Source organism: Mirounga leonina, unplaced genomic scaffold (assembly GCF_011800145.1).
Source record: "Mirounga leonina isolate KUSES-001 unplaced genomic scaffold, KU_Mleo_1.0 Mir_177, whole genome shotgun sequence".
Taxonomy (NCBI): domain Eukaryota; kingdom Metazoa; phylum Chordata; class Mammalia; order Carnivora; family Phocidae; genus Mirounga; species Mirounga leonina.
Window position 1 is genome coordinate 496449 of NW_023270459.1, and position 27653 is coordinate 524101.

Here is a 27653-nt window from a genome sequence, read left to right on the forward strand (position 1 = left end):
GCGCCCCGTCTGCCCCCGCCTCGCACCAACAAGTGAATGGGGCCCGCAGGGGAGCGGCGGGGAAGGGAACAGGTGGGGGCGGGCCGGTTTCCCCCCAGACAGGGCTGAATCCATGAAGAGGAAAGAGCAGTGGGGGCCACATTTGGGGAGGCCGGTAAAGGCCGATTCTCAGCCCTAGACGCCGAGAAAGAGGCTTCATCGGGATATGGGGCTGTCGTGGCACATCTGGGCAGCCAGGTGGCACATCTGGTGGAGAGAAGAAGGGTCGGTGCACCTGGGCACATGAAGGAATTTGGGGTCTGGATTGTGGGCAGGACGGTGAGGGGGGGCACATTTGAGGATACGGTCACATCTGGCCAGGACCCCCCACACCTGGTAGAAGTCGGAATGGATAAGAGCGTACGGTGGATTGAGGCTGTGGGCGGGGGTCCTAACATCTGGCCGGATGCCCACATCTGGAAGACTTTAGGGAGAAGGGGACACATCTGGGCTGAAGGCCACAGCAGGAGGGGGACTTTAGAGGGTGGTTGAGACTAGGGGGTGTGCTAGCCCAGGGGCAGAGAGCTGGAGTGGGAGGAGGGCAGGGGGAGGGTCGGGGAAGCAGGGGGAGGCCTTTGGCTCCCAGCCGCCCCGCAATTTTGGGCATTCGGTGACCGGGCAGGCGCCAACCCGCGCAATCGCTTTTGTTGTCTGGGCTAGTTCGGCTGCACTCTCTGCCGGGACAGCGCCCCCCTCTTCGGCCGCAGGGAGCCCGGACGCCTGGCTTCCCGGCCCCACCCCCGCGGGTCAGCGCCTCTGGCCAGCGTCGGGTCCTGTCCCGGGCTCACCTCGCACGGCCGGACGCCAGGGTCCCTAGAGGGTCCGTGTCCTGGGGGGCTGGGGGTCTGAGCTACAATGGGGGGCAGCTAGGCGGCGGCTGGACCGTGGGAACCAGACGGCTTTATCTGGCCCGGAACCCACCCCCCTGCCCCCCGGCAGAGGAAGGGCGGATGTTCTTACCCCGGGTCTGGCCGGCAGGGGCGCGCTGTGGGGGCCTCCTTCTCAACAGTGCCCGGCCACCCGGCCCGCGGGGCCGCCTTCGTCTCAGCAGAGCTCGGGCCTCCTGCAGCCTGGGTAGGAGAGGGCAGAGGAGACAAAAGAGGTTAGACGGACACCCCCTCCTCCCCCACGCCCCCTCCCCCACAGCTGGTAGGGGCCTTCCGTGCCAGGAGATCTCCCAGTAGCAGCTCTCCCCAACCCCCGCCCCCCACCTCCAATCCCTTTCCAGGGACCAGACCTTGAGCGTTCTTCACAGGCTTGGGGAGAAACAGAGACAAACGTGGGGGGAGAAACAGAGATGAGGAAGGGAGAGAAAGAGAGGAGAGAAGACAGAGGCAGAAAGAGACAGAGAGTCAGACACAGAGAACAAGAGACAGGCAATGATGGGAGAAACAGAAAGAGACAGAAATGGAAAAGAACACATACAGACTGAGGGCATGGAGACAAGGCCAGAGAAATGGAGACTGAAAGATGCAGAGAATGGGGCAGGCATGAAAAGGAGAAATAGGAACAGCGATACAAGTTGAGAGAAAGAGAAGAAGGGAGAAGAGACAAGGGAGCAGAGAGAAAGGTGTGCGGGGAATGGTGGCGGAGCTGGGAGCTCCTGTGCCTCTGGTAGGGGAGGGATCCGCACACTCACGTCAGTGGCTGCCAGTTGAGGGACACCTGTCTCTTGCTCACGCTGGGACTGGGGCTCGGCAGCACCAGGGGCACTGGGGTCAGGCACTGCTGAGGGCCTGCGCACTTTTCCGGCGGGCAACTCTGGACCCTGCAGGAGGCTTCGGAGACAGCCAGGGACTAAGTGGAGAAGGAAGGACCGAGTCTTTCTTTCCACCAAGTGCATCCGGCATTCCAGCTGGGATGAAGGGCGGGGAAGGGAGCCCCGACCCCTCTGCTCTTACCCCCTTTCACTTCCTACCCATACCCCACCTAGAAGAACCCACCTCTGAGGCAGCGACTTCTCCTGGGCGATCGGCCTGGGCAGCATCGACAAGCAGCAAGACTAAAAAACAGGGGTGGAAGTCACTCAGGCCCCTAGTCCTCTAAAACTCCCAAAGGAGGGCAGTGGGGGATAGGGGAGGGGAAAGCCAAGAGAAGGCTTGAGAGCACTCGAAATAGATGTTTGATCAAGCTGAGGCACGATGCTGGATGCCTCAGTTTCCCCATCTGAACTGTGGGAGGCAAATTGGCATAGACTCTCCTGGGATGAAGGTCACAGCAACCCTACTTTTATTTATTTTCTGAAGTGTTTAGTGGTAAAGTCTTATTGGTAAGGACATTTTAGAGTCTTTTTTTTTTTAATGGTATTTTTAAAAGACGCAAAGAAGATTTCTAAGCGCATTTCCAAGCCCCCGACTGTCTGGGAATCTAGAACCCCGCCCTCCCCGCACATCCCTGTCCTTGACTCGGTCGTCATCCCTAGAATGGCCGGCAGGTGGCGCCACGTCCACAGGCCTCAGCGGCCGGGGAAGGAGATCCTCTTTTGACTGTGGGTCCAGCAGGGTGCTGAGGTGGAGGGGGATACCGAAGGAGCCACAGCCCAGAACTGGGAATCCCAAGGCCTGAGTTCTAGCCCGTTCCTGCCCTTCCACGCGCTGTGTCCTGGAGCCAGCATCTCCTGGTCTTTGGGCCTCAGTTTCCCGCCTGATCAGGAGGAAGGAGTCGTTCTTCGAGAAATCTCTGCGCCCAGAGGGTCTCAGATTCTGGATAGCGGAGTCCTCAGCTCCAGCGCAAGTGCGTCGCAACCAGGGGGCCCCCCAGACAAATCCATTAGCCCCAGGCTAAGGGGGACGGGGGATGAGGACGCGCGCCCAGGCCCCGGGAGAAGGGCCGTGCGGGAGATGCTGTGAAGGGGACGTCGGGCGCATGGACTCTTTCCAGACGGGTGGGGCCCAGTGAGGGAGGATACCGCCCAGATGGGAGCCTCCGGGACCCCTGATCTTGCCGTTATCCCTCCCGCCTTTTCTCCGGGTTAACCCCTTCCCGGCCCCGCCCCCGGCGCGGCTCGGGTTACTAAACGCATTCGCAGAGACCGAGGCGGGAGCGGAGCCCGGGGCCTTTGTAACGGAGCGCTGGGCCGCAGGGCGGGGGGTGGGGGTGCTGGGCAGACTGCTTTCTTCGATCTCGTCACCCGTAGACAGGAAGGGGGGCTATAACCCCCAAATCTATAGGAAATTTTGGATCTCTTGCCGCGAAATCACTGGTCCCTCATTCAAGCCCGGGATCCTCTAATTCTAGGAAACTAGAGCATCCCCAACCTTCGTGAAATCTGAGGAACCCCCTCCGCACAACCCCCCCTGCAAGCCCCTCCGCCATCAAGCCCGAAGTCCACGCCTTCCTAAGTCATTAAGAAAATCCAAGGGTCCCTTTTAATTCATCCAGGCGTTCCCAAACCCGAGAAAACCAGGACATCTCAACCCCACCATAGAATCCCTTCATAACCTCCGATACTCCTCTTCCTTAAGCACCCAAGAAGCTTGGGGAACCTCATCCCAGCTGGAGCGCCCCACCCATCTATCATCGTAGGAAAACTCAAAGCCCCATCCCCATATAAGCTGGGACCCTTCTCCGAAAAAAACCCTAGAATTCCCTGGGGCCCTACTGTCCATCTACCACACCAGCGTTGAATCCCTCGCCTCCAAACTTCAGTACTCCCCGCTTCTAAGCCCTGCAAAATAGAGGGTCCTAATAAATCCAAGGGTCTGGCTCTTTCATCCCTACGCCGAAGCACTGGGTTCGTTAGTCCCCTAAATCCGCAAGTTCTGGTGCTTCCGGACCCACCAGACTTATTGGGTGGAGGGGGCACAAGGAAGAAGGGGTCGCAGTGGGGCTTACCCGGCCGGGCGGCCCGGGGTCCCCGCAACCTCGACGGCCTCGCTGGGGCTGGGGCTGGGGCTGGGGCTGGCGGCGGCTGCGAAGAGCGGCAGCAGCAGCACCAGCAGAAGGGGGCGGCGGCCGCTGGGGCCAGGCCGCCGCATCGTGTCCGGCGTGGAGTCCCGCTCCAGGCGGGCCGTCTGTCCAGCGGGTCCGGCTCGGCGCGGCCCCGCCCCCGCCCCCGCCCGAGGCCGACTCATTTTCTCCACAGTCCTAGCCGCGGCGGCTAACTTCCCGCCAATCAGAGCCCGATGCCGCCAGGGGGCGCTACCCTCTTGGCCAATCGGAAGGCGGCGGGGGAGGGGCTAGAGGGACAGGTGCCGGGCGGGGGGCGCTGGGGCCTGAGGTTCTCAGGGCTGGAGGGGAAATCGGGAGTCCGGTACCGACTCGGGAAGGAGAAGCTGAAGAGTGGAGACGCTGGGACCCCTCCCACGGCTGGGAGGGATGCGTAGGCAGTGGTCAGGGTCCCCTAAACTAGACCGTCACGCACAGGCCTCATCTCCTCGTTCACAGTTGTGGTAGAAATTTGATCAGAATTTGCTCCCTGACTGGTGTAAACGCTGGAAGCCCCCAGAATTGTCCACTTCTCATGCGAGAGACTCAGGATTCGGGGGGGGCGGGGGGGGGAGTGCTAATCCTACAGTGGGCCCCAGGTTTGGCCCCTCTGAGGCCCCAGGCCCACTCTGTACCTTCCCAAAGGATTTCCTCCTCTCAAGGCCCTGTGCCTCACGGGTTCCGGGTCCAACAAGCAAAAGCTTGTTCCTCAGAAGGCTGTAGCCTCTGGCCCTCAGAGGACACAGGCTCGGCCCCTGACCCACAGACGTTGCTCCGAGAGAGCTGTTCTCCTTACACCCCTCTCCACCGCTGCCCCTAGAGGTTACCAGACCCCCCTTCCCTAGCCTGAATATTTAAAGATTCCCAACAGCACCCCTCCCAACTGATAGAGTTGCAGACTCTCTCTTTAAAGAATTCTAGTCCCCTCCCTTCCTTGAGTCCTCCACCGTCGGTTCGGGAGCCCCAAGCCACAGGGGGCCTTAGGCCCCACCTGCACTCTCTTTAGGGAGTCCCAGGCTCCAAGCCTTGCTTACAGCCTCCCAATGCAGTAGGTCTCAAGCTCAGCTCCTGCCCTTCATTATAAATTCAAGGCCCCACCCTTTTCCTCGCCATTACACATCCCACTTCTCTTCTCCTAAGGTCACCGCCCCCTGAGCTTCAGATCTGGCTCCCCACTTGGCCCCTTCTCCTCTGAGTTTCAGGTCACTGCCCTTCCCACAGTGAATTCGGGCGCAGCCCCATACTTAGCATCCCAAGCCCCACCCCTTTCATGTTTGCCCCGCCCCCCGGGTTCCAGGCCCCATCCCTCCACGCAGTTTGAGTCTTAAGATTTCCAGTTCTGGATCCTTAGCTCCGCCCCCAGTGCATCACAGGCTCCACCCCCACAGGATACTAGGCCGCGCGCCCTGACCATATAGGGCCCACCCTAGGCTAAGAATATCAACCGATCCAGCTGACTCGTCCTCACCCCCACTCCTGCTCCTTCTTCCAGCGAGGGTGTGGAGGATGGACGGGCGACCCCGTCACCTTCCCCCCCGCGCCCCGTTACAGCGAAGCACCCTGGTAACTCACACAGCCACACGCACACTGTTACTACCACCTACAACAATCCACGCCTCCATCCCGCACTGACACCCAGAATCTGGGCCCACTCGCCATCCAGGGACATGCAGCCCCTTAGAGCAGTAACGATGACACTCAGGCCCCACTCGTGGGCATTCGTGGGCAGTCCTAGCATGATGATGGAATCCCTGACTGCCCACTGAATGTGCTCTGGGTCCCTGTTTTTGTGAAGCCCCCGCAATCTGGTTAAGATGGCCCTGCAGGACAGCGTGTCCTGACAACCCCCACCCCCACTCCCGTTGCCCTCCTCCTCACCTCCTACCCTGTGGCTGGAGCATTTGCTGGGGGCGCTGCCGAAATTTCTCCCTTCTGCCTGGGATCCGGGGCATCTTCAATGCTCGTTGCTAGGCAACAGCCTCTGGCTCACCACTACAACTTCCGGGGATGGTGTTGCCTTCCCATCCCCCCTCCCCCACTTTGGAGTCCCCCGCTCCCAATCCCTCCCCGTCAGTGCCAGTATCTCCCAGGGTCGTTTCTATGTCCTCCCTTGGACCCTGATCTGCTCTCAACCCTTCAGAATCCCTCAGAGTGCTACAGCCGTGGCATTCTGGAAGCTTCCTCCCATCATGTGCTCACACGCAGGGTTTTATCCCATTTATTAACAGACAAATCTCTTTAGTATTTCAGATTTTCTGATTCTCTCTCAGTTCTAGAGTCACCAGCATTCCAGAAACACAAGTGTTCTGGATTCCCTGGCAAGGAAAAACTATCTCAACATTCTAGATCTGGGAGCATTATAAAACATCCCACATTCTAGATTTCCGGGCATCCCAACCCCCTCCTATGTTCTAGACTTCCTAACATTCAAACACCCCCCAGGATTCTGAATGTCCTGGCATGTAAAAACATTTCCAGAGTTTGAGATTCACAGGTATTCCAGAACATTCATGTTTTAGAATCACTCATCTCCCAATCATATTCTAGATTCTCTGACAATCCAGAACCCCCTGCCATTATGGGTTTCTTGGAATGCAAACAAACCCTCTAGTGATCTAGAAGAGCTGACATTCCAGAATGCCCCTATGCTCTAGATTTTCTAGTACTCCAGATTTGCTTTCTGTGTCCTATAATTAGCATTCCAGAAACTCTGGCATACAAAATATTCCTACGAATGTAGATTCATATGTATTCTAGAACACTCCCGTTCTAGAATCATTGACTTCCAGGTCCTTTTGTCACAAAACCTCTAGTCTGCATTCTCTGAAATGCAGGGGAGAACCCTAATACTGTTTATCCACTAGCATTCTAGAATATTCCTGCATTCTAGATTCCCTTACATTTTGGACCCCTCTCCACTATGTTACAGAAACTCTGGCATTCCAGAAACTCTGGGATTCTCAAATTAGCATATTCTAAAATCCCTTGTCCCGAGTCTGGCCCCCTCTCCTCTTCATCGACCCAAGGAAAAGAGGCAGAAAACTCCTGAGAAGTTGCCATAGGAATAGGTATTATTTGGGGAAAAACCTCAAGGATAATAAGCTGGAGTGAGCAGAACTTGTCCCACATAACCTCTCTGGTAGGGGCAGGAAAGGGATGAGACTGGGCAGCCAGGGATGTGGGCAAGGTGTTGGCCGTGGCAAAGTTTAGGGTACAAACAGTAAGGATGTGGCAATCGTATAGCCAACATCTGTGTTTCTGTTGACCTGCAGCCATTCATCCCTGCTTGTGGGAACAGTACCCTGATTCACCTTTCAGGGACTCCTCCTCTGGTTGGAGGGGAGGAGTGGGCTGATCTCACCTCCTGGCTTGTGAGGGCACAGGACCCTTGGAACAATGGAAGGCCTCCATCACACGGGCCACAGTGATTTGTTCAGGGGTGGCCATCTGACTACATTCGAGCCAGTAAGAATCAGTCATATGATTTTTTTTTTTTTTTCTTTTTGCTTCTGCTGCTAGGAGAGAAAAAAAAGTTGCTAAGGAGGTACCTGGAGTCATCTTGGCACCCAGAGGGGAAAACCTGACTGAGAATGATGCATCCCAGAGGCAAGCAAAGCCAAAAGATGGAAAGACATTCTGGATGAGTTTTTGAATCCCTGGATCCAGCTATGCCTGAAGCCAGGAGTAAACCATTACGTTCTCTTTCTTTGCTTAAAGCGAGAGAGAGCCAGATGTTCCTGAATCTATAGCCAGACACATGGCCAGTCCCCACATCTCTCCGACCCTTTCCCTGGGGGTCCCCAAACCCTCTAGGAATGTCAGCAAGGTGTTGGCAGTGAGAACTTTATTAGGGGAGGGTGACTTTGGCTCCAGAAAAGGGGGGACAGTGGGGGCCTAGTAACAGTGACCACTCCAAGGAGGCCCTGGCCCTGAACCCAGGGCTCTGACAGGAAGCAGGGAGGCACCAGGGCTCCCCCCCGCCAACCCCCCCCCAGGACCTGGGTATCCAAAGGCACCATGGCAGCTGTGTTCAGAAGGAAGTTTCATTGAGCTTCACCTTGGGGGGCGCAAGGGGAGCTCCCAGACCCACGGGGGGCCGAGGGGCTGGTGTCGGTGGCCGTCGGGGCTCTGGCCCACCCCGGACCAGTTCTTGGCAGCGTTCCACGAAGCTGCCTCCCCCACGACGCCGGGCCTCAGCCTGTGGGGGGCTCGGGCTCCCGCGCCGGCCAGACAGGGAGGTGTTGCTGGAGGCTAAGTGAAGACTGCAGTTGGGGGGGGTGATGAGGGTCAGTGCGTGTCATCCGGGGCAGATGAGTAGCAGCACCCCCCCCCCCCCACTGCACAAAGGGGAAGTGGGGTCAGGCCTACCTGGTGAGAGAGGTGCGGGGGGAGGCGCTGGGGAGAGAGCTCCTGGAGGAAGACAGCGGCGCCCGCTCACACTGCTCCAGCTGCTCCATCAGCTCTTCCTCCGTCAGGCCACCAGCTGCGGGGCAAGGAAACGGGTTGGGGGGGGCGGGCAAGACAAGGATCACTGGGCAAGGGACACGCGTTGTGTGCAAGGACTGAGGTCAGGATAGGAGGAAAAATGCAGAGGTCCAGGGACAGGGCTCAGATGCTAAGAGAGAGGGGTGGACAAGCAGGGGCAAGGTAGGGTTCAAAGGCAGAGGAAAGGGGTCAGAGGCCAAGGGCTTGGGGAGGGAGACTGAGGAAGGGGGTTGAGGAGAGGGCCCTGGGGGCGGGGCAGGGAGTACCAGGGGCCTGGCCGAGGCCGTCCATGGCGGTGGTCAGGTCCCACATGGCCAGGCTGCCATTGGCCTGGCCGGTGAGCAGGTAGCGCCGGGGCCGAGAGCCCAGGCGCCGGGAGCCCTCACACTCGAGCACCGTGAAGGCGGTGGTGGGGGAGCCGTCCACCGAGCGCACAGAGCACACCCTGAGACAGAAGGGGAGGGGGTCACCCTGGCCCTAGTGCGTCTTCTCATCCTTACACCCTTCCCGGGCCTCAGATCCCACTGTTACGGCTTCCGTTCCTGCCTTTGCAACCACCATCCCAAGCCCGCTTATCCTTCCCCAGTGCACTCTCTCTGGGTGCGGCTGCCTCCTGGATGGTTCCCGCCTGCCCGGCAGCCCCGACACGTCCCCAGTGGGATTCTCCCCCAGATCTGCAGCTCTCCCCTGGTCCCGTCGCAAGGAAGGCCGGAGTCATCCTGGGCACCTCCCTCACCTCCTATCGTTCCCCACGGCCAGTCCCCTCGGCCTCCAGTGTCTCTCCCAGGGCCCCCTCCTCCCCTCCTGTCTGGCCCTGGTCAAGCGCTGCCTGCTCCCACCAGGCACCTGTCCCAGCCTCCTCCCTGGGCTCTGGGGCTCCTATCCAACCTCCAGCCCAGCCCCCACAGTGCTCCCCACTGTGCTGCCCCACGGCTCCCCAGCCCGCTCAGGGCAATCTGGGCTTTTCCACATGATTGATGGGCCCCCTGCAGCCTGGTCACTGCTCCAGCTCCTGGACAACGCGCATCCCATCGGATGTCCTATTTGGTCACTTCCAGCCCTGGGAACCCCAGGGCTCCCTCCTCAAAAAAACCATCACAGGTCCCCTTCCCAGGCTGGGGCGAGCACCTCCTCCGGGCTCCTACAGCGGCCCGCGCCCCACCCCCTGGCCCGGGCACCTGCGCCCGCGCCTCCTGCCCCCACCCCGGGGCCCTGACCACCTGGGCCACCTGCCTGAGGTCCAGCAGGGGTGCCTGGGGTTTCTCTAGCTTCACTGCCACCCGTATGTGTCACACCTTTGATTCCTCCAGCCCCCAAACCTAGGACCAGGCCTTGTGCTCCCTTTTAGCCTTTGTTCCTTCAAGTGTCCCCCCTTTTGGCCTCCGTGACCCAGCTGGGATCTTGCCTTCTCCTCCAACCCCCCCCCCCATATGATGGGACGGTCCTCACCGCTGACCAGTAGATGAAAGGCGCACAAAGAGCTGGCTGGCGCTTGGCACCACCTTCTGAATGAACACTTGCTGGTCATCCCGCTCGCCGTAGGGGCCTGGGCCGGGATGGGGGGGGAAGACGGGGAGTCAGGGCCAGCCGGGGTCCCTGGGACTCCAAACCCCAAGGCTCTGCCTCCTTCCCCACCGAGGAATCCCTCCCAGGACCCCAGGCCTGCATTCCCAGGCTTCTGGAATTGGGCGAGCTCAGAAAGGGCTGGGGGTCAGCAACAGTCAGTGGAGTTCAGGGAGGCGGGGTGGGAGTCCTGGGTCAGGTGGCAGTCACAGGACTCGATGGGGTAACAGAATTCAATGGGGGGTGGCGGGGGGTGAATGGAGGTCGACCAGGCCCGCTGGGCAGGTCGGGTAAGGGGCCAATGGAGGCCAGTGGGGCTCAGGCAGGGCGCATGGGGCGAGGGGGGGGGGGCGCCAGGGGCTAGTAGGCACCAATGTCATTGCCGGCGCTGCAGCCGCCATGCCCGTCGGCGGACTCCAGCGCCAGGATCTTGAAGGAAGCGAGCGGGGTGGAGCCGGGCTGGGTGGAAATCATGCCCCGGAAGCGAGTCACAGACCACGTGCGCACGTGGTTGCTGTCGGCACAGACTGAGGAGCAAGGGGGGGCGGGCAGCAGGTCAGGCCTGCATCCCCGCCGCCCCACCCTCCCGAGCCGCACGATGACCCCCACAAAGGTGTCAGGATTCGGGCCCCTCTGAATTCTTCCCTTTCAGAGAGTTCGCTCTGCCCCAGAACTCCAAATGGTTAAAAGTCCTCTTGGCCCTGCCTCCAAAATCATTCCAGAGCCTGATCTCACCTAACCCTGTCACTGTCCCCCCCAGCCCCCCAGTCCTGTCCATCATCACCTCCTCCCTGGACTCCCCGCTCCTGTCCTGCCCCCAGAGCCTGGCCCCACACGCAGCCAGGGGGACCCTGTGAACACCTGTGCCAGGTCATGGCCCTCCTCCGCTCACTGCATTCCTTCCCGAGACTCCATCCCAATCAGGGTCAAGGACAGGGTCTTCTGCATGGCTCACAAAGCCCCACCCTCTCCTTCGCCCACACTGCTCCAGGCACAGGGGCTCCCTGCTCCTCCTCAGATCCATCCTTCATCCTCCCAGCTCAGAGCCTTTGCAATGCCTGGTCCCTCTGCTGGAATGCCTGTCCCCAAGGCGGCGGCGGGGGGGGGGGGTGCATTCCTTTGTTTCTGCTCAAAGATCCTTCCCCAGTGACCCCACCAAGCTCTAGCCACTCACACAGCTCTGCTCTGATTCCTGGTCTTCATCATTGCCTGTCGGTCATTTCTACTCTGACATGTTTATCATCTGCCATCCCCAGCAGAACATCAGCTCCGCAGGGGTAGGGACTTGGCCTGTCTTGTCCATCACTGTATCCTCTGTGCCTGGCGCACAGCAGGTGCTCAAGCCATGTTTGGGGAACTGATGAATTACTCACTCTCGCCTGGATGGGTCCCCTTACAGGACCCATCTCACACTTCTGCAATTATTGTCCCAGGTTAAAATTCTCTCCCCCACCCGCCGGTTTCACACTCTGACCTGGGCCAGTGTCCTGCAGGGAGACGCGCAGCGGGGACAGCCCGGCGAGGCCCACCTGAGATGAGGTGTTTCTCCGAGAGCATGATCTTGGTGACAGGGCTGCGGTGCACGGTGAAGGTCTGGAAAAGCTGGGGCCCTGAGCCCACGGTCTCAGGGTGCTGGACGATGACCCGCACACCCCCAGAGCTGGTGCCATAGGCGATCTCAATCCAGTTCCCACTGTCACCTGGGGAGGGGTGGAGGATGAAGAGAGGGACAGATCAGAGACAGAGAGAGCAAGAAGCAGAGACAGAAAACAAGAGAGAGACAGAGACAGACAGATCTCATTAAGACAGGGGACAGAGATAGAAAAATAGAGAAACAGGGAGGCAAAGGGAACCAAGAAACTGGATCTCGGGAGAGGGATATAGCGACAGACAGACCCAGAGGGAGATGGGGTTACAGAGCAAAAGACTGAAAAACAGACATATAAACAGACAGCAAGACAAGAAAACGCAACCCAGTGTCTGAGGGACGGCCCACCCTCGCCAACTTTCCAGACGGGAACAATTATTTTGCAATGGTCAGAGACTTAATGGACCATCTTAAGGAGTGAGGGTAGGTAAAACGTGGGTTTTCGTATTTTGTGCAGAGGCTCAAAGCCATGGATTAGGGTTGTGCACAGCCACCTGGACGGACATTAAACCTAGGACGGGGTGGGCAAAAGTAAGGGGACAATTGACATATACGCCCAGGAACATTTCTGCGAATCCAAAGCCTGCCGACAACACCCATTTTGTAAGGACACAAACAAATGAAGAGATAAGCGACACTGTGGAGGCATGCGGTGGGCAGAGGGGTGGGGAAGAAAGGAATAAATACATGAAATCAGCAAGGGGACTTCCATGGAGGAAAGGTGATGACAGGTGTGAAGTTAGGTGTGTTACTCATTTACTGCTGCTGGGAAAAAAAATGGACTGTGAGCCTTACCTCACGCCATACATAAAAGGTAATGGGAAAAGCAGCAGAGACCTGTATATAAAAAGCTAAAACTGAAAAGCCTCTAGGAGAAAGCACAGGGGAAAACCTTCACAACCTGGGAGCAGGCAAGGTCATCTTAAGATCCAGAAAGCACTCCCCATGAAAAAAAAAAGAAGAAGAAAGAAAAAAATAAATTTACAAAAGAGCCATTATGCTAGGTGAAAAAAGCCAGACACATAACGCCGCATATTGTTATGGTCCTGTTTACATGAAATGTCCAGAATCGGCCAATCCACAGAGGCAGAATGTAGATTAGGTTTCCAGGGGCTGTCAGGAGGGAGAACAAGGTATGACGGCTAATGAGTTCAGGGTTCCTTTTTGGGGTGCTAACAATCCTGTTCGGGAACTCCATAGTAGTGATGCGTGCACAACCTTGTGAATCTCCTAAAAGTCACTGAATTGTACAATTTCCAATGGTGAATGCTCTGCTATGTGAATCACAGCTCAATAAAAAACAAACAAAAAGGGGCCTATTGCTCTGCATTTGAAGTCAAGAAACCAAAACAAAAAAACTGTCCCAAGTGAGAGAACTGTAAAACGTGCACCCTCTTCGTTTTATGAGCACGCAGGCGTCATGCCCTAAATGCAGGGGTGGAAAAGAAACACAAAGATGAAGTACTAGGGGCCAGTTCTGCCCCTGGTTGGAGGGGCCCGCCACAGGGCACACAAGTGGTGCCCGGTGAGTGTTTGTTGAATGACTGAACAAGAGTTCAATCTCCCCTCCCGGCCCCTCCTAAATCTCACTGGGTCAAGCTCCACAAGTGGTGGGGAGCCAGCTGTGGGCCGGGGCTGATGGCAGGGCGGGGAGCCCATCAGAGCTTACTGGTTTTGGGGGTGAGGTAGACGCTGAGGGCCGTGACCCCATCCTCTGCCGGGTCCCGGTAGAGCTCACTGACGAGGAGGTCGTTGTCCTTCATGCGCAGGGGAAACTTCTGCACATCTGGGGTGGGCGGGGAGGGTACAGCGGGCTTGTTCGAGGCGCCCAGGCTTTCCCCTCTTCTCCCACTTCCCCGGAAGGTTCTCGGGCACGTGGGGTGCTGGCTGCTGCTCACCCACGTAGTAGATGGAGCCATTGCTGCAGCCCAGGAGAAGGAAGGAGCCCGCCGCATCATAGCTGGTGATAGGCTGGACCTCCTGGACCTGGGGGCAGGCGGGATTGGCTGGGGCAGAGGCGGGTGTCCCTGCCTCCGCCTCCGCAGGACCCCTCAGGGCACCCCCCCCAACTCCAGAACCCACCCTGGGTTTCTAGGCCCGCTTCTCTCCAGCCTCACCTGCTCCAGGACTATCTCCATCTGTGTCTCCCCATCTCTGGAAATCTCTGAGTCAGTGTCTGTCTCTTGGCCTCTCTTTGACTCTATTTCTGGCTTTTCCTAGTCCTCTCTGTCTGTCTCTCTGCATCCCTTCACGTAACCACACTGCCTTTCTCTCTGTCCACCCTCCCCTCGCTCTGTCCCCTCTTTCAGACTTGCTCTCTTCTATTTGTCTGTTTCCCTCCGTCCCTGTCTGTCTCTCCCAAACACACGGGACAGGAGAAAGCAACACTGCAGGTGTATTTTTCTTTGCATTCTGGACAGGGCTTGGGAGGGCAGAGGGAATGACAGACATTTGCTCGTCTCCCTCTGGGTTTCTGCCTCCTACAGTGTCTCCACTCCCCCACTCAGTGCCTGGAGACTTCTCTGTCCTCCTTTGCAAACCCACCATCTTTCCTGTCCGCCCAGCAGCCCCTCTTCCAGAAGGCCTCCCTGACCTGACATCCCTTAGGCCTTTATCGTGCCAGCACCCGCCCCAGGATCTGGCCCACTGCTGGGTTCTCTGGCACTCTGCAGGTGGGGCAGGGCAGAAAGGAACCCCTCCCTGGGTCTGTATGGTCTGGACAGCCCACCCGGGAAGAAGGCAGCCAGGCTGGCCAGCACCCCGACCTGCCAGTGCTTGGTGACAGCATTCCACACCCCAATGCGCCCCGTGTGGCTTGTGGCGATGAGCTGGTTCCCGACGAAGAATAAGGCCTCCACGGGCACCCCCAGATGGAAGACTCCTGCGGAGGGCAAGGAGCACTCAGCCGGGACCCCTGCTTCATGAGGGAGAAGGGAGGGGGCAGGAAGAACTCCGAGGGCCAGAGGATTCCATGGGCCAGATTCCGGACAGGGTATAGAATTCTAACACGGTGGAGATTTTCAACAAGACAAACAGAGATTTCTAATGGAATGCAGATTCTAACAGGCTCTGGGGTTCTACTGGCGTGGAGCTCTAACAGGGCAGGGAATTCTGACGGAGAGGAGAATCCTCTGTGGGTGGGTTTTTCTACGAGCCAAGGAATTCTAACAGGATACGGAATTCTAAAGAGTTGGATCATCTTAATAATGCAAAGAATCTTTATGGGCGTGAGAACTGTATAGCGTGGGTTATTTTAACAGGCCACAGGATTCCAATGGGGTAGAGAATTCTAACAGACCATAGGCTGAAGCATAATTCTAAAGGGCGGAAGGTTCTGGAAAAGTCCTGGTACCCTACCTATCTCGGAGCCACCGCCTTCTGCCTGCAGAGCCCACAGCAGGATCTCGCTGCCCGTGGCCGCTGCCACCATCTTGTCATGCTCACCCAAAGCCCCACCAAGCACCCGAGCTGTGAGTGCCAGTCGCTCAATGGGCCAGTCCAGGCGCGGGCTGGAAAACACCAGCTGCCAGCCGGAGGCTTCCTTGAGCCTGGGGGGGTGGGGGGATATCATCAACCCTCACCGTGAGCCCTCCCCATCAACAGGGCTCCAGCCTCCGGCCACCACCCTCCCCGAGCACCTATAGCAAACGAGGAACTGGGTGTAGGCCACAGCGATCCAGTTGTGGTGTCCACACACCAGGCGCACCATCCCCGGCTCCTCCGGTAGCCCTTGGGGGTGGGAAGAATGGGGATCACGGCGGGGTCACAGGGACCCCACGGGGTGCCCCAGCCTCCCAGGGGACAGAAACGTACCCGATGGGGAGGGAGGGGCTCTCTCATCCAGCATTCGGCCCAGCAGCCCTGCATTGCCCAGGTTGGGGGGCATTGTGTTGCTGCGTCGAACGGGGGTTGGGCGCCCCCCGGACTGCTGGGGTCCCACTAGGCTGTGCCGGTTCCGCCGCTTTACTGGGAACACTATGGCAGGGAGAAGGAGCAGAGCGACAATAATTGTAATAATTGTAATAACTGCCATGTCACAAGCACTTTAAATAGGCCAGATACTGATTTCCCCCCATGTGGGGCATAGTCTCCTGGGGAAAAGATTTTAGGTGGTGTGGGGACACGGCATTCAATGACATGCAGTCACACAGCAAATTACTCCCTTTTCGGTTCCTTTGAGCCCATCACAAAGGACGAATCAGTTTGGTGCTGCCCTCATATGCTACCTTTTCAGTGTTTGTTAATCTTCTGTTTTAAGAAACAGAAGTCTAGGGGCACCTGGGTGGCTCAGTCGTTGGGCAGCCTTCGGCTCGGGTCATGGTCCCGGGGTCCTGGGATCGAGCCCCGCATCGGGCTCCCTGCTCTGCCGGAGGCCTGCTTCTCCCTCTCCCACTCCCCCCTGCTTGTGTTCCCTCTCTCGCTGTGTCTCTCTCTGTCAAATAAATAAATAAAATCTTAAAAAAAAAAAAGAAACAGAAGTCTATCTCCTTGGCAGGCAGAAGCATCACAACATTGGTATTTGGGGGGTTTTATTTTCACGTTTTCTTATTTATGGTATAAAGGTAGTGATATAAAGCTTCTGTTCAAAATGACTTTTGGGCTGGGTGCCTGGTTGGCTCAGTCGGAAGAGCGTGTGACTCTTGATCTCGGGGTTGTGAGTCTGCGCCCCGTGTGGGGTGTAAAGATTACTTAAATAAATAAATAAACTTTAAAAAAATGACTTTTTAAAAACCACACAGTAAAACTAAGTTAAGAAAACAAAAGCAGAGATCTTCATATTTGGCAAACTTCATGAAGGTACTGAGATTAGGGAAATAGTCATAAACTGAACTTCCCCATTTTGTTCCTTCCACCCATCAGCAAAGCCTAGTGGACTACAGTTCCCGTTAACCACTGGGGCATATTTTCTATGGCCAGTGGGGTGGCTGATCCAAGGTCCCATGGAGATTATCTCCCCTTTAATATTTCTCCCCTCCATGCAAAGGACCCTGGTTCTTCCTAAGTTTCCCCACAGGGAAATCAAACCTGGGCTGAAACCCCCTTCAGGCTCTAGGGCATACTTCTGAGCCTCAGTGAGGCTAGCTGGCCCATTGCCTCATTGGAAACGCTGTTTCCTACTTCCTTTCCATCAAGCCGGCCTCTGATAGAGGACATCTCCCATAGTGTCTCAGGGCTCACAGCTGCGACCTTATGGGAAATGTAGTCTTCAGTCCACCCTCCCTCCCCTCCAACCCTTAGTTGTGCCCACCTGGCGGAGGCAGGTAACCGTTGAAGAGAACATTTCCGCAAGAAGATCGGTCCAACTCCTCCCGCAGCTGCAGGCGTCGAACTGAGGCGGAATAACTCGAAAGCTGGGACTTGGGAGAGTACTGAGGCAGATCCTATCCGCCTCCCCTAGCTCATTCTCCACCACTCCCCCTGAGACCCAGGACCAATTCCAGTGCTCTCAGTTCTAACCCAAACTTCTTTCAGGAGAGGGGGAGAGGGAGCATCAGGAAAGCTGGAGCTCGTTTTCTATGCAACGAGGATGCTAATGGGGCCCCCACTTACCCAGAGGAGTGAGCCCATAGAACTGGGCTTCATGGAGGAGACTGGAACCATGGACACCCCTGGGTAGCAGAATTGACTAAGGGTCAGAGTCTGGGGAGTGGGGGTGGGTGGAGAATTCTGAGGGGGAAGTTTTCAAAACTGCACAGAGAATCCCAAGCAGTAGCAAGTTTTGACTGGATAAAGATTCTAAGCAGCAATGATATATATGGGCAATGAAAATGGGTGGGTGGGTGTGTTTGTGTGTGTGTGTTTGGGGTAAACTCTAAGGACACAATTTAAATAGGATCGAGGAGCTTAAGTGAACATTCTGAGGGGAAGAAGGTGAAGATGGTGGGGTCCCTTTATCCCCATGCAAACCTGGGGTCCAATTCTTTGGTGCGCAGGAAGTTGAGGATGGGGGCGAAGACGGTGGGGTCCCTGTCGATGAAGATCTGCGGGAAGGAGGGCAGAGGATGGATGGGGCAAAGAGCGGGGCTGAGCGGTAGTATCCTGTCCCTCCTCCTACCCCGCTGCCCCATTTCAGCTCTATGCCCTACTCACGGCTCCGGTCTCATCTTTCAGGGTCGAGATGCGTCCGCTCAGAAGACTGCAGGGAGGGGACACAGAGCAGGTGTCACGGGCCAGGGTGTGTGTGTGCGGGCGGTGGGGAGGGTAAGTGGGGGGATTAGGGCTCCCCATAGTCTCTTCCCGAACCGCCCCCCCGCCCCCCGCACAGCCCGCCCCAAACTCGCTCTCCCGATCACCTGGAGAAGAATGAGTCTGGGATCCAGGTGAGGGTCTGGCGAGAGGTACTGAATCTAAGCGGGGAAAGTGAGCAGACGCGAGGGGTTGGAGGAAGGGTAAGGAATGCGGCTCCCTAGCCACGGCGTCACTCCAGGCACTCGCGCCTTCAACAGGAGGCGGAGCAATCCTTGATGGACAAGGATTCCCCCCGGGAGAGGCGGGTACTCCCATTCCGCTCCCCGCCCCCGAGGTGGTGCCTCAGGAATTTCCTACACTCACCTCTTGCCTCCCACGTTCAGATGAATCACCTCCCCGGGAGGCCCCGGACCTGGGACCCCATCGGCAGCAGGAGCCTCGGCTGCCATGGCCCCCGGGCGAGCCGGCCGGCCAGCACCCGCTTCCGGGTCTGTACTCAGGCCCCGCCCCCGCCGCCTGCTCATTGGCCTGGAGACTCCCGGAGCCGCCAGCGATTGGACAAAGAGCTCACCCGTCGCAGTTAAACTCTCCGCCTCCTTAAAGGGACCCGCCTTTCCTGTGCTGGACGGGGCGTACTGCAAGGCCCCTTTGGGGAAGTTTAGATACAAGGGCTAGCGAAACTCCTCTATCCTCCTGGTTCCCATTTTAAGAATAGAATCTAGGTGTTTCATCGGGGACATGTGTTTAGATCCCGAAATTAGTACACACCGAGAGGACATCTAAATGTTCTAGGCAGCCACAGTCTTTCCCTGCGCCGCCCCCTCCACCCCGCCCCACACATCCTCCCAGGCGCAGCCCATGAAACGCGAAAAAACAGGCATAGACCGTCAAAGCCAAAGGATTTATTATAGGTACATACAGTGTGCGCCTGCCACACCGCCCCACATCCCCGGGCCCCAGCGGCTCCTCCAGGCGGCCATGGGGGCTGCCCACAACCCGGTTCCCCCACTCCCTAGGGAGGTGCTCCTGCCAGAAGCATGCAGGGGGGGAGGGCTTCCCCTCGCCCCTCCCCTCACAAAGTGGCATTTACAGCTGGAGGGGGGAGGAGAGAGGAAGACAGTTTTGAGCTTTGACGCCCCTCCCATTAAAAGCCTTCGCGGATGCGGGGCGGGGGAGGAGGAGGTCGACGTTTTGCAAAAATAAACTCAGGAATTAACCGCATGGCTCTGAGACGGCGGAGTGTAGGGGCCAAGGCCCCCTCATTCCACCTTCCCAGACAGAGATCAAGGCAGCATTGGAAGTGAGGTAAAGGCGGGGAGGAGGCGTCCCCTCCCCACCCCCTAGCACCCTGGATGGTCCAGGGGACCTCACCAGCGGCCCCGTGTCCATCCCTAGGGCGGAGAGGGGGGGCAGGAATTATCGCCCCTTACCACCCCAGCTTCTTGGGGCAAGATCTGGAGATCCGGGCAGGGGGCTTGGCTCAGCTGGCCCCTTTACCCGCCCCCCCCAACTCAGTTATTGCATAAAAATAATGGAGCCCCAGCACCTGGGGTGGGGTGGCGAGCAGGAAGGGGCCGAGATATGGCTATAGGGGCAGCAATCCCCCCACCACTTCCTGGAGTGCAGAAGTCCCCTCCTTTCCAGTGCCCATCTTGGCGCGTCCGCAGTGGCGGTGGAACCAGGGGCTCCCGCCCCTGCGGAAGAGAAAGTGTCTTTGTGCCCACAGTGCGGAGAGAAGGGGCGGGGATGTGTGTCAGGCCCAGGGGCTGGGAAGTCACTTCCGGCGCCCGCTGGCCCTGCGCTCCCCCGCCTCTCGCTTGGGGTTGCCCTCGTCTGTAGAGGACGTGGTGGGTAGTGTCTGTCCCCAGCGGGCGATCTCCGCGTGTTCTCCCACGGAAGCGGCCACAGCCTCCAGCCAGCCGTTCATCTCCTCCTGGAGAGAGAAACAGGGCACAGAGTCCGGATTTGGAAGAAGAGAGGCTGTGTAAGAGATGAGCCTGCAACTGGACTGCCCTCTGAAGTTCAGCTTCCCGATCTTAAATGGGTTAATAATAATAATGCAAACAGTTACATAGCCCTTAGTATGTTCCAAGCTCTGTTCTAAGTGCTTCTTCGGGTTAGTTCACTTAGTCCTATGCAACAGGATTATATCAAATTCCCACTATAGAGATAAACAACAACAAAAAACCAGTAACATCAGCAGACGTTTATAGAGCACTGACATTCACCAGGCCACGGAAGTGGCTCTGTATGTATCAACTTACTTACTTCTCACAAGAACTCTAGAATGGAAAACTATTTTTATCCCCATTTTGAAAATAAGAAGACATGGAGAGAATACAGGCCTACTCCAGAGCCTCTTGTAAGGATGAATGAGATAACAAGCATTATTTTCAACATCTCTTTAAACCACCACCACGCCTGCTTCTCCTCCCCGACCCCTCCCCTTAGCCCCAGTCCAAGGTTCACCCTCAGCCACCCCCTCTCCTCCCACAGGCCAGCTGGGGTCCAGCCTTGTACTTTCCCACGTGGGTCCCTGTCCTGGTTGCCTCCTGGGCTCCACACCTCCCCTCTCCGTCCCCCCAGTCTACCCTGCACATTGTTGCCAAAGGATCTTTCTTACACATCGCTGTAATCTCCAGCACCCCCAATCTTGCTCAAAAGTCTGCCATGGCTCCCCAGTGCCTTCAGGACAAACTCCAACCTCCTCCAAATGGCCCACAGCGCTCTGAGATCCAGCCCCTGGGAACCTTTCTGGGATCCTTCCTCCTTGAACCCTCCACCAGCACAGTTAATGTTTTGCGTTTCCACACCTCTGGTTCTCTGCACTTGGCAGTTCTCTCTGCCTCTATCATCCCTTTTTAGCTAACTCCCACCTCTTATCTTTCCAGTGTCATCCCAGAGGCCAAGGCAAGGAGGTTGGACGTTGTCCTGGGGCCTCCAGGCAGCCCTCCTGATCCCTGCCCCTCCTCCCCTCCCCCCCCATAAGTTAGGAACTTCCTCTGTGATCTCACGCCAGTGGGCTTTCCCATCACAGCCTGGTGACTCTGGCTTGTGTTTCTGGCTCACAGCTCCACCGCTCTGGGCCAGGAACCAGCTAGCCAGGTAATTCTTGAGGTCCGGACAGGGGAGAGAAAGGACCAGATCTCACCTCATCTTTAGCCTGGAGCAAAAACTCGCTGCCATCCTGGGTCCTGTAGGAGGGGACACAGGACTTGGGGAATCTGGGGCAGGGGCCCGGCCCACCCGTCCACCAACAAGCCTCCAGGGGAGCAGGGTATTGCTGGGAGGGGGAAGTTGGGCCTAGGATCCCTCCCTCTTGCCCATTGGGGGGCTCACTGGAGCTTGAAGACGTGCTTCTTTTTCTTGTAGTCACTAGCCACCTCGCTGGTGGCCTTGTGCAGGCTGAGCAGTGGCTCCCCGCCGTGTGTGCCCCCAGACGCCGGGCCCTTGGCGTCCTTGTAGAAGCCCAGCTCCCCCTTGCTGAGCACGCAGTACAGGCTCACCCACGACCTGGGGCGACGATATGGGGCTCAAGGCAGAGTCATAGCACTCTGCCTGGGAACTCTTCATTAACGCCCTTCATGGCTGAAAAGGCCTGACCCTTCCTTCCTCTGGGCCTTTGTCCTAGTTGGGCCCTATGTCTGGGGTGCTCTTCCTTAATGGCTGTTCCTGAGCTGAGGGGAGAATCTAAGACTCTCGGTTCCAAGCCTGCTGGGGTTGCCCTTCCATATCCCCCTACCCCTTGCTCAATTTCCTGAAGGCAAGACTTAAGCGGTCTTCTACATAAGCCTTTGCTTGGGCATATTCCTTGCCCCTCCTCCACCCACCATGGAATCCCCTGAAAGGAGATCTGTTGGTCCAGTGTCTTCCTATCTCCCCATTCAGCCAAAGCCTCAGTGGAGGAGGAAGTCTCTCAAGAGTGAAATACACCCTAGGTGCCCCTTTATTACCACCTTGGCCTCACCGCAAGGAAGAAAGACTGCCTCAAGGCAAAATCTCAACCTGTCTTGCCCATTTCACATAATATCTTGGGTCTAGGCCTCACTCTGCTCATTGGCCAACGCTTCCCTTTTTGGCTCCACCTCTCCCCAGATTCTGCCTCCCAATTGGAGCAATTGGACAACCATGAGCCTCACTCCAAGAGTAAGCACATCACTCTTTGGACCCCTATATGTGCCCCCCACCTCAGACCTCGGGCTCGGGCTCTGCCCTTTTTCGGACCTCTCCCGCCCACCCCAGCAACAATTTGAAACCCGGAGGACCCACCCCATTCATTGGTTGCATGACCTCTCCACGCTCCACCTCACAAGCCACTGGAACCCTGTAGACCGGACCCCATGTCCAACTGGCTCTTAGCTCTAGTTAACTCCTGAACTGATTGCTATGAGTTTGGATTTGCAACTTATTTGCACTCGGAACATTTTCTTCCGACCCGGCTCCCACCTAAGCGCCACCCCCTCGCCCAATGGACACACTAAGTTTAGGTCCCGCTCCTCCAGTTTACAGATTTGAGTCTTTGATGTTAAACCCCGCCCCTTTTCAGGTCCCGCCTACTTCCCGCCACCCGTTGGATTCCCTGAAATTTAGTACCACCCCCCCCCCTCAGGCCCCAGCTATTCACTTATTGGATACTCTGAGCTTGGAACCCGCCTTCCAAAACCCCGCCCACACGCTCACCGGTTGGACGACTTGCGGTTAGCGTCGAGCTCGCGCTTGCGCAGCAGGAAGCCCTCGTGCTGCACTGTGTGAGTGGGCGGTGGCGGAGGCGCGGGGGCGGAGCCGCCCTGGGCCGGGGCGGAGCGCGAGCGCCGGCTTCCCCCGCCCTCACCACCCTCTCTGGGCCGCGGCCGCCGTCGCGGCTTGGGCCGGTCCCGCGCCCGCGGCCGGTCCGGCCGAGGTGTCCGCTCGGGCGGCTCAAGCCCGTTGGGCAGGCGGCCTGGGGGAAGCTCGCGAGGCTGAGGCAGCGACGGCTGTGTGAAGGGAGGGGGGGAGAGGGGTGCTGTCCATAGGGGGGCTGTTGGGGCCATCTGTCTGGGGGACTCACGGGTCTGGGGGTCCCATCTGTCTTGGAGGCGAGTATGGGAGGACCTCAGGGCTGGAGGCTTAACTTTTAGGGGCCCCATCGGTGTTGGGAGTGAGACTGTCAGGATTCCTAGGTTTGGAATCGCTCTCGATCTTGGGGAGGAAAGCGCTAGCTCTACGGAGGTGGGGGTGCAGGCAGGTTGGTGTCCGAACTGTTGTAGGAGGAATCTGGGACTTCTGTGTGTGTGTGTGTGTGTGTGTCTGTGAGGATATCTGAGACCCCAGGACAGATGTGGGAAGAGTGTGGAGTCTGTGTGTAGAGGGGGTAGGAGTCTCCTTAGGCTGGTGGCCTTATCTTTCTAAAGGAGAAATTTTCAGATTGTGGGAGGCATCTGGGGGACCTCTCCAGCATCCCCTGAGAGTTTCTACAGGGTTCAGATCCGGGGGAAGCAGGGCTGGGCATTGGTGTTTCTGGGTCCTGGTTCCTGCTCCTGAGGAGAGGGTTCCCCATACCCCCACCCATTCTGAGGCTCAACTTACCCCAACAGGGAGCCCTGGGCCTGCTTCTTTCTCCTGCAGCTGCTCCACAATGTCAGCCAGGGTGGCCTTCCTGGGAGGGGGAGGCCGAAAGACCCAATGGAACTGGGGTGCCCTCTCCCAGGGACCAGCCTGGTTGGCTGGAGGAGCCTCCACCTCTTAGCCTGAGATGTCAGGTCCCTGTCCACTTCTGCAGTTGCCTTTCTGAGATGCATGCCTTACACACCATAGGTACTTGGGACATGACATGTCTGCTGAATGGAGGACAGAACCTTTCCTTTGAGTTTTAACCGGAGAAAAATGCAGACTGGTGCCTTCAAGCCTTTGAACATTATACTGCCTTTTTCCACCCACCCCCTGAGCTCCCAAACCCCCTGGACTTGCCCTATCCTGGCCCCGATCATTCTGGGTCATCACTATCAAGTGACAAGTCTGTTTCCCCCGCTGGACTGGGATCTCCATGAAAGCAGGGCTGAGGCTGGTTTGGTCACTGCTGTCCCTAGCACAAACCACACATGAATGGGGACTCAGCAACTGTTCATGATATACAAAATTAAAAAGGAGTCAAGAAGTCATTGTCTCCAAACCTATTTGAACCAAGGCCTCTTTCTGGGGATGCAGCTGATTGGATCAATCTGCTCCTCACACTCTGGTTAACACTGAGGTCTGCAAGGCCTGGGTTCCAGTCCTGCTTCATCCAAACTGAGTGATTTGCCCTTTCTGAGCCTTAGGGTCCCCATCCACGAAATGGAGATGACAGAAGCCTCCTGGGTTTATAAGGTTGAGACTGCGATAAAGGGTCTTACATCTGATCAGGGAGAAGATGGTTCCACCACTAGCCCACTGCGGGACAGAGGGGACAAAATTCCTGCCCAGGCCACCTAGCTGTGGGACAAGAGGTACCTCTCCTAACCTCTTTCAGCCCCAGCTTACCCCTCTGCAAAACGGGTACCAGGACAGTATCTTAAGCAGTTCTGAGCCTTGGACGCCCTCCCCACTGGGCCTGCGTGGCTCCAGGAACTCTTTGCGTCCCCTTTCCCTCACTCCCCGGGCACACGGGGGCCTCACCCCTTGGCCAGCTCTCCTCTGGTCGGCGTCTCCTGTTCGCTGGACTCCTGCCTCTCCAACCGCCGCTCCCGCCGCTCGCGCCGCCGCTCCATCTGCTCGTAGCGGCCCAGGGTGAGGCTATGTGCCGCCTCGTGCTCCGCAGACTCCTGCCGCTCTGCCCGCCGCCTCCGCGCAGCCTCCTCGGATTGATCGGCCGATTCCTGCCGCTCCGGTCGCCGCCTCCTGGGCAGCTCCTCCGTGCGGTCAGCTGACTCCTGGCGCTCCGGCCGCGGCCGGACTTGCTCCGCTGCCGCGAGGGCCCCGGGGGTCTCCGCCGCATCCTCTGGTGCGGCCGGCGGGGCCGGGGGCTCCACCCTCCCCGGGATCTCCGGCAGCCGGTCGATGCGCGGCTGGAGGCGCTCGGGCTTGAGCTCCTGGCGCACGTACCCCACCCGGGTCCGCACCTCCGCCGACAGTGTGTCCGAGGCCCGGCGAGCCAGGGGCTCCAAGCCCCTCTCATAGCCCCCTGGCCGCAGGAGGGGCGCTGCCTTGGCCGCCAGTTCCGTGGGGTCTCCAAAGAACTTGCGCCCCAGCAGGGGCGTGGGGGGCTGCTTGCTCTGTTCCGCCTTGAGTTTCTCTATCTGGGAACGGAGGGGCCAGGGTCAGGTAGAGGGGCGTGTGTGTGTGTGGGGGGGGGTCTGGGAAGACGCCTCTGGGTCGTCTGCCTCCCCCGCTCAGTTTAGTAGTTTCTATTATTGAAAAAGCAAGGTTGTGCAGGCCTGAGCCCATGCTTTCCCCTGCTGGAAACTTATTTCCTATTTTCCTTGGCATTTAGTGTTCTTTTAAGAATAGGCTAAATCATCACTTTCTCTAGGTGCCTTTCTGACCCCCATTGCCTCCTTCCTGAATGTCCCCCCAACCCAGGACCTCTCTCCTCATTCTTCAAGTCTCAGATCAGAGCCCCCTAAGCCAGGACAAGCGCTTCTGGGCTCCCCCACAGCCCCTTGTGTTTCCCTCATCCTAGCCCTGGGCTGTCACTGTCTGGTGACAGGGCTGTTCCCTTTTCCCCCACTGGACTGGGAGCCCAGTAAGGATCAGTCTCAACACAGTGCTGAGTCTGTCTGTCTCACACAGAGGGCTGGGTGTGGGGGTGGCTGGGGCAGGGTCTGGGGTGCTGACCGTGGTCAGGCGCCGCAGGGAGCTGAACCTTTCTTCCCAGGCGGCAGCCGCTTTGCGGAATGCCTCGTGTCTCCGGATAAGCTGCTCCACCTCGTCCACGCTGCTGCCCAGCTCCCGGCTCTGCAGGACCGGCTCTTGGGCGGTCAGCCAGGCATCGGCCACCACGGCCTCCTGGGCAAACTGGTGCACTTCCAGCACTGAGGGGAGACACTGGGGGTAAGAGTGATGGGGGCGGCACCTGCAGGCCCTTCACAGGGCGCTGGCTGTTTTCTCTGGCCCTCCACGCCCTCCGGCTTCCTGTCTCCCAGCCCTGACCACTCTGAGGGGGGCTGGGCGTATCTCTGAGGGCCCCGGCTTCTCCCCTAGGTGTCTGCCACCAGGATTCAATGGCAAGGCAGTCCTCCTGTCCACCCTCCCAGGCCTTCATGTTTGGTGCAGGGCACCTGCATGCTGCGTCACCCTCCGGGCCTTTCTAAACACGCGGGAGCGCGTCCCTGTGCCCTTGAGCCCCGTGTGTCTGGGCCACCACTCACTCTGCTGCAGCCATTCCCAATGGCGGTCCCACTTGTCTGACACCTCTTCCTTCCTGGTTCCCAGCCTGTCCAGCTGTGCCTGGATCTGGGAGTGGCGCACGGGTAGGAAAGGCGTCAAGGGCGGCTCCCACCGCAGTGGGCACGGAGGGCAGAGGGGGACCCCCGGCGGTGCCCCTTCCCACCTCATCAGCCATGGCACTCTTGTTGAGCAGCAGAGAGCGCCCCAGCTCCTGGCAGGCTGTCAGCTCGGGCACCCGGGCCTCCAGCTCCGTCTTCAGGCCCTGGTGGTAGTTCATGAGCACCTCTACTGACGACACGTCCCTACGGTGGTGGCCAGGGGTGGGAATCTGAGTCTCAGGTAGCCGCCCTGACAGATGCAACTCCCGAGGAGCCCCAATTCCTGAGCATCTTGGGACATGACACCCACCTTCTCAGACCAGGCTCTGAGGGCCCAAGTTTCTTCACTGACTCAGTGATTCCAACTTTTTCCAAGGTGCTAGAATGTCACACTTTGATGATTCTAGCCTCAGATTTCAAGGTCCATTTTTTTTTCCTAATTTTTTTTTAAAGCCATATGTCTGAAGGCTCCACTAGTCAGTGATCTGAACATTCTACGTCTGTGCTATCCAAATGGTAGGTAGCCACGAGACATGGGTAAGCAACACAGCACTTGAAATGTGGCTAGTCTGAACTAGTGTGGAAATGTAAAGTACACACCATATTTTGAGGACGGTAAAATATCTCGATACTTTTATTTTTAAAAAATATTTAAAAATTTTTTTTAAAGTAAACTCTACCCCCAACGGGGGGCTTGAACTCATGACTCCAAGATCAAGAGTCACATGCTCTACCGACTGAGCCGGCCAGGCGCCCCTCAGTAATTTTAATTTTGACTACATGTTGAAGTGATAATATTTGGGGCATACAGGGTTAAACAAAATGAATTACTAAAATTAATTTTCACTTGCTTCTTTGTACTTTTTTTGATGCCGTTACAAGAAAATCTTAAACTCTGTATGTGGCTCACATTTATGGCTTGCATTATATAACCATTGGACTGTTCTCAGCTATCATATGTCCGAAACAAATCCCAAATTTCTGAAGGTCCCACTAGGCAGCAAGTATCACCTTATAAGACCTAATACATCCAAACTTTTTTCTTTTCCTTTGGTCCAAACTTATTTCTGAAGGTCCCGCCTTACAATGATGCCTACCTATGACTTGGTATGTCTAGAATGATCTCTCTGATTCTCTCCTATTTCCTAAAAGTGCCCTCCCCTGAAGTTCTCCATCTCAGTAAATTCACCCATCATTCATCCATAACTCCTCTTTTTTTTTTTCTCTCAGCCCCTGAAGCTAATCCATCAGTCACACTGGACATTTATAACTTTAAAACACCCTGCAAAATGATGTGAAACCTGAGATTTTGTTTTAAAAGAACTCAGTGAGGGGTGCTTGGGTGGCTCAGTTGGTTAAGCGAT

The 27653-nt window shown here is 57.4% G+C and overlaps 3 protein-coding genes across 4 annotated transcripts in view; all 3 read right to left on the minus strand.

Annotated features, from left to right (window-relative positions):
- Positions 1-195: 195 nt before the first annotated feature.
- On the minus strand, positions 196-3926 carry LOC118022762 (translation initiation factor IF-2-like). Its single transcript, XM_035023565.1, has 6 exons — positions 3874-3926; positions 1983-2041; positions 1679-1817; positions 1000-1109; positions 373-463; positions 196-246 (listed from the first exon to the last, which is right to left on the minus strand). Exons 2-6 carry the CDS (start codon positions 2024-2026, stop codon positions 196-198), a joined length of 435 nt encoding a protein of 144 aa, XP_034879456.1. The 5' UTR covers positions 2027-2041; positions 3874-3926.
- A 3716-nt stretch (positions 3927-7642) lies between these two features.
- Positions 7643-18330, minus strand: SHKBP1 (SH3KBP1 binding protein 1). Of its 2 annotated transcripts, none has more exons than XM_035023329.1 (18): positions 18215-18330; positions 17956-18009; positions 17753-17798; positions 17570-17643; positions 17213-17271; positions 16911-16991; positions 15476-15637; positions 15301-15391; positions 15107-15210; positions 14428-14543; positions 13561-13648; positions 13332-13448; positions 11544-11714; positions 10386-10541; positions 9901-9997; positions 8718-8896; positions 8335-8449; positions 7643-8228 (listed from the first exon to the last, which is right to left on the minus strand). In XM_035023329.1, the coding sequence occupies exons 1-18, from the start codon at positions 18298-18300 to the stop codon at positions 7997-7999; spliced, it is 2028 nt and encodes a 675-aa protein (XP_034879220.1). In that variant the 5' UTR covers positions 18301-18330; the 3' UTR covers positions 7643-7996. The 2 variants fall into 2 exon arrangements, with proteins under 2 accessions (XP_034879220.1, XP_034879219.1); XM_035023328.1 differs by having other exon boundaries at positions 7645-8228; positions 15020-15210.
- Positions 18331-18739: 409 nt separating this feature from the next.
- SPTBN4 (spectrin beta, non-erythrocytic 4) overlaps positions 18740-27653 on the minus strand; it is a 71436-nt gene continuing 62522 nt past the window's right edge. The window contains exons 27-35 of the mRNA XM_035023330.1: positions 26355-26493; positions 26173-26257; positions 25640-25836; positions 24482-25101; positions 23417-23486; positions 22532-22824; positions 21191-21364; positions 21003-21045; positions 18740-19784 (exon numbers count right to left, since the gene is read on the minus strand). Of these exons, the coding sequence (XP_034879221.1) occupies positions 19626-19784; positions 21003-21045; positions 21191-21364; positions 22532-22824; positions 23417-23486; positions 24482-25101; positions 25640-25836; positions 26173-26257; positions 26355-26493 (1780 nt within the window). The 3' untranslated portion in view covers positions 18740-19625. The remainder of the gene's footprint in view (positions 19785-21002; positions 21046-21190; positions 21365-22531; positions 22825-23416; positions 23487-24481; positions 25102-25639; positions 25837-26172; positions 26258-26354; positions 26494-27653) is intronic.

Bases quoted from the DNA above. Each gene is read 5' to 3' on its own strand.
- LOC118022762 (XM_035023565.1), bottom strand. From the start codon at position 2,026: ATGCTGCCCAGGCCGATCGCCCAGGAGAAGTCGCTGCCTCAGAG. The intron at 1,110-1,678 runs GTGAGTGTGCGG...TCTCCTACCCAG, and splicing joins CTCAACTGGCAGCCACTGAC to GCTGCAGGAGGCCCGAGCTC. The intron at 464-999 runs GTAAGAACATCC...TTCTCCCTAAAG, and splicing joins CCCTGCCGGCCAGACCCGGG to TCTTCCAGATGTGGGCATCC.
- SHKBP1 (XM_035023328.1), bottom strand. From the start codon at position 18,300: ATGGCAGCCGAGGCTCCTGCTGCCGATGGGGTCCCAGGTCCGGGGCCT. The intron at 14,544-15,019 runs GTAGGGTACCAG...TGCCCTCCGCAG, and splicing joins AGGCGGTGGCTCCGAGATAG to GAGTCTTCCATCTGGGGGTG. The intron at 10,542-11,543 runs GTGGGCCTCGCC...CTTGCTCCTCAG, and splicing joins GGAGAAACACCTCATCTCAG to TCTGTGCCGACAGCAACCAC.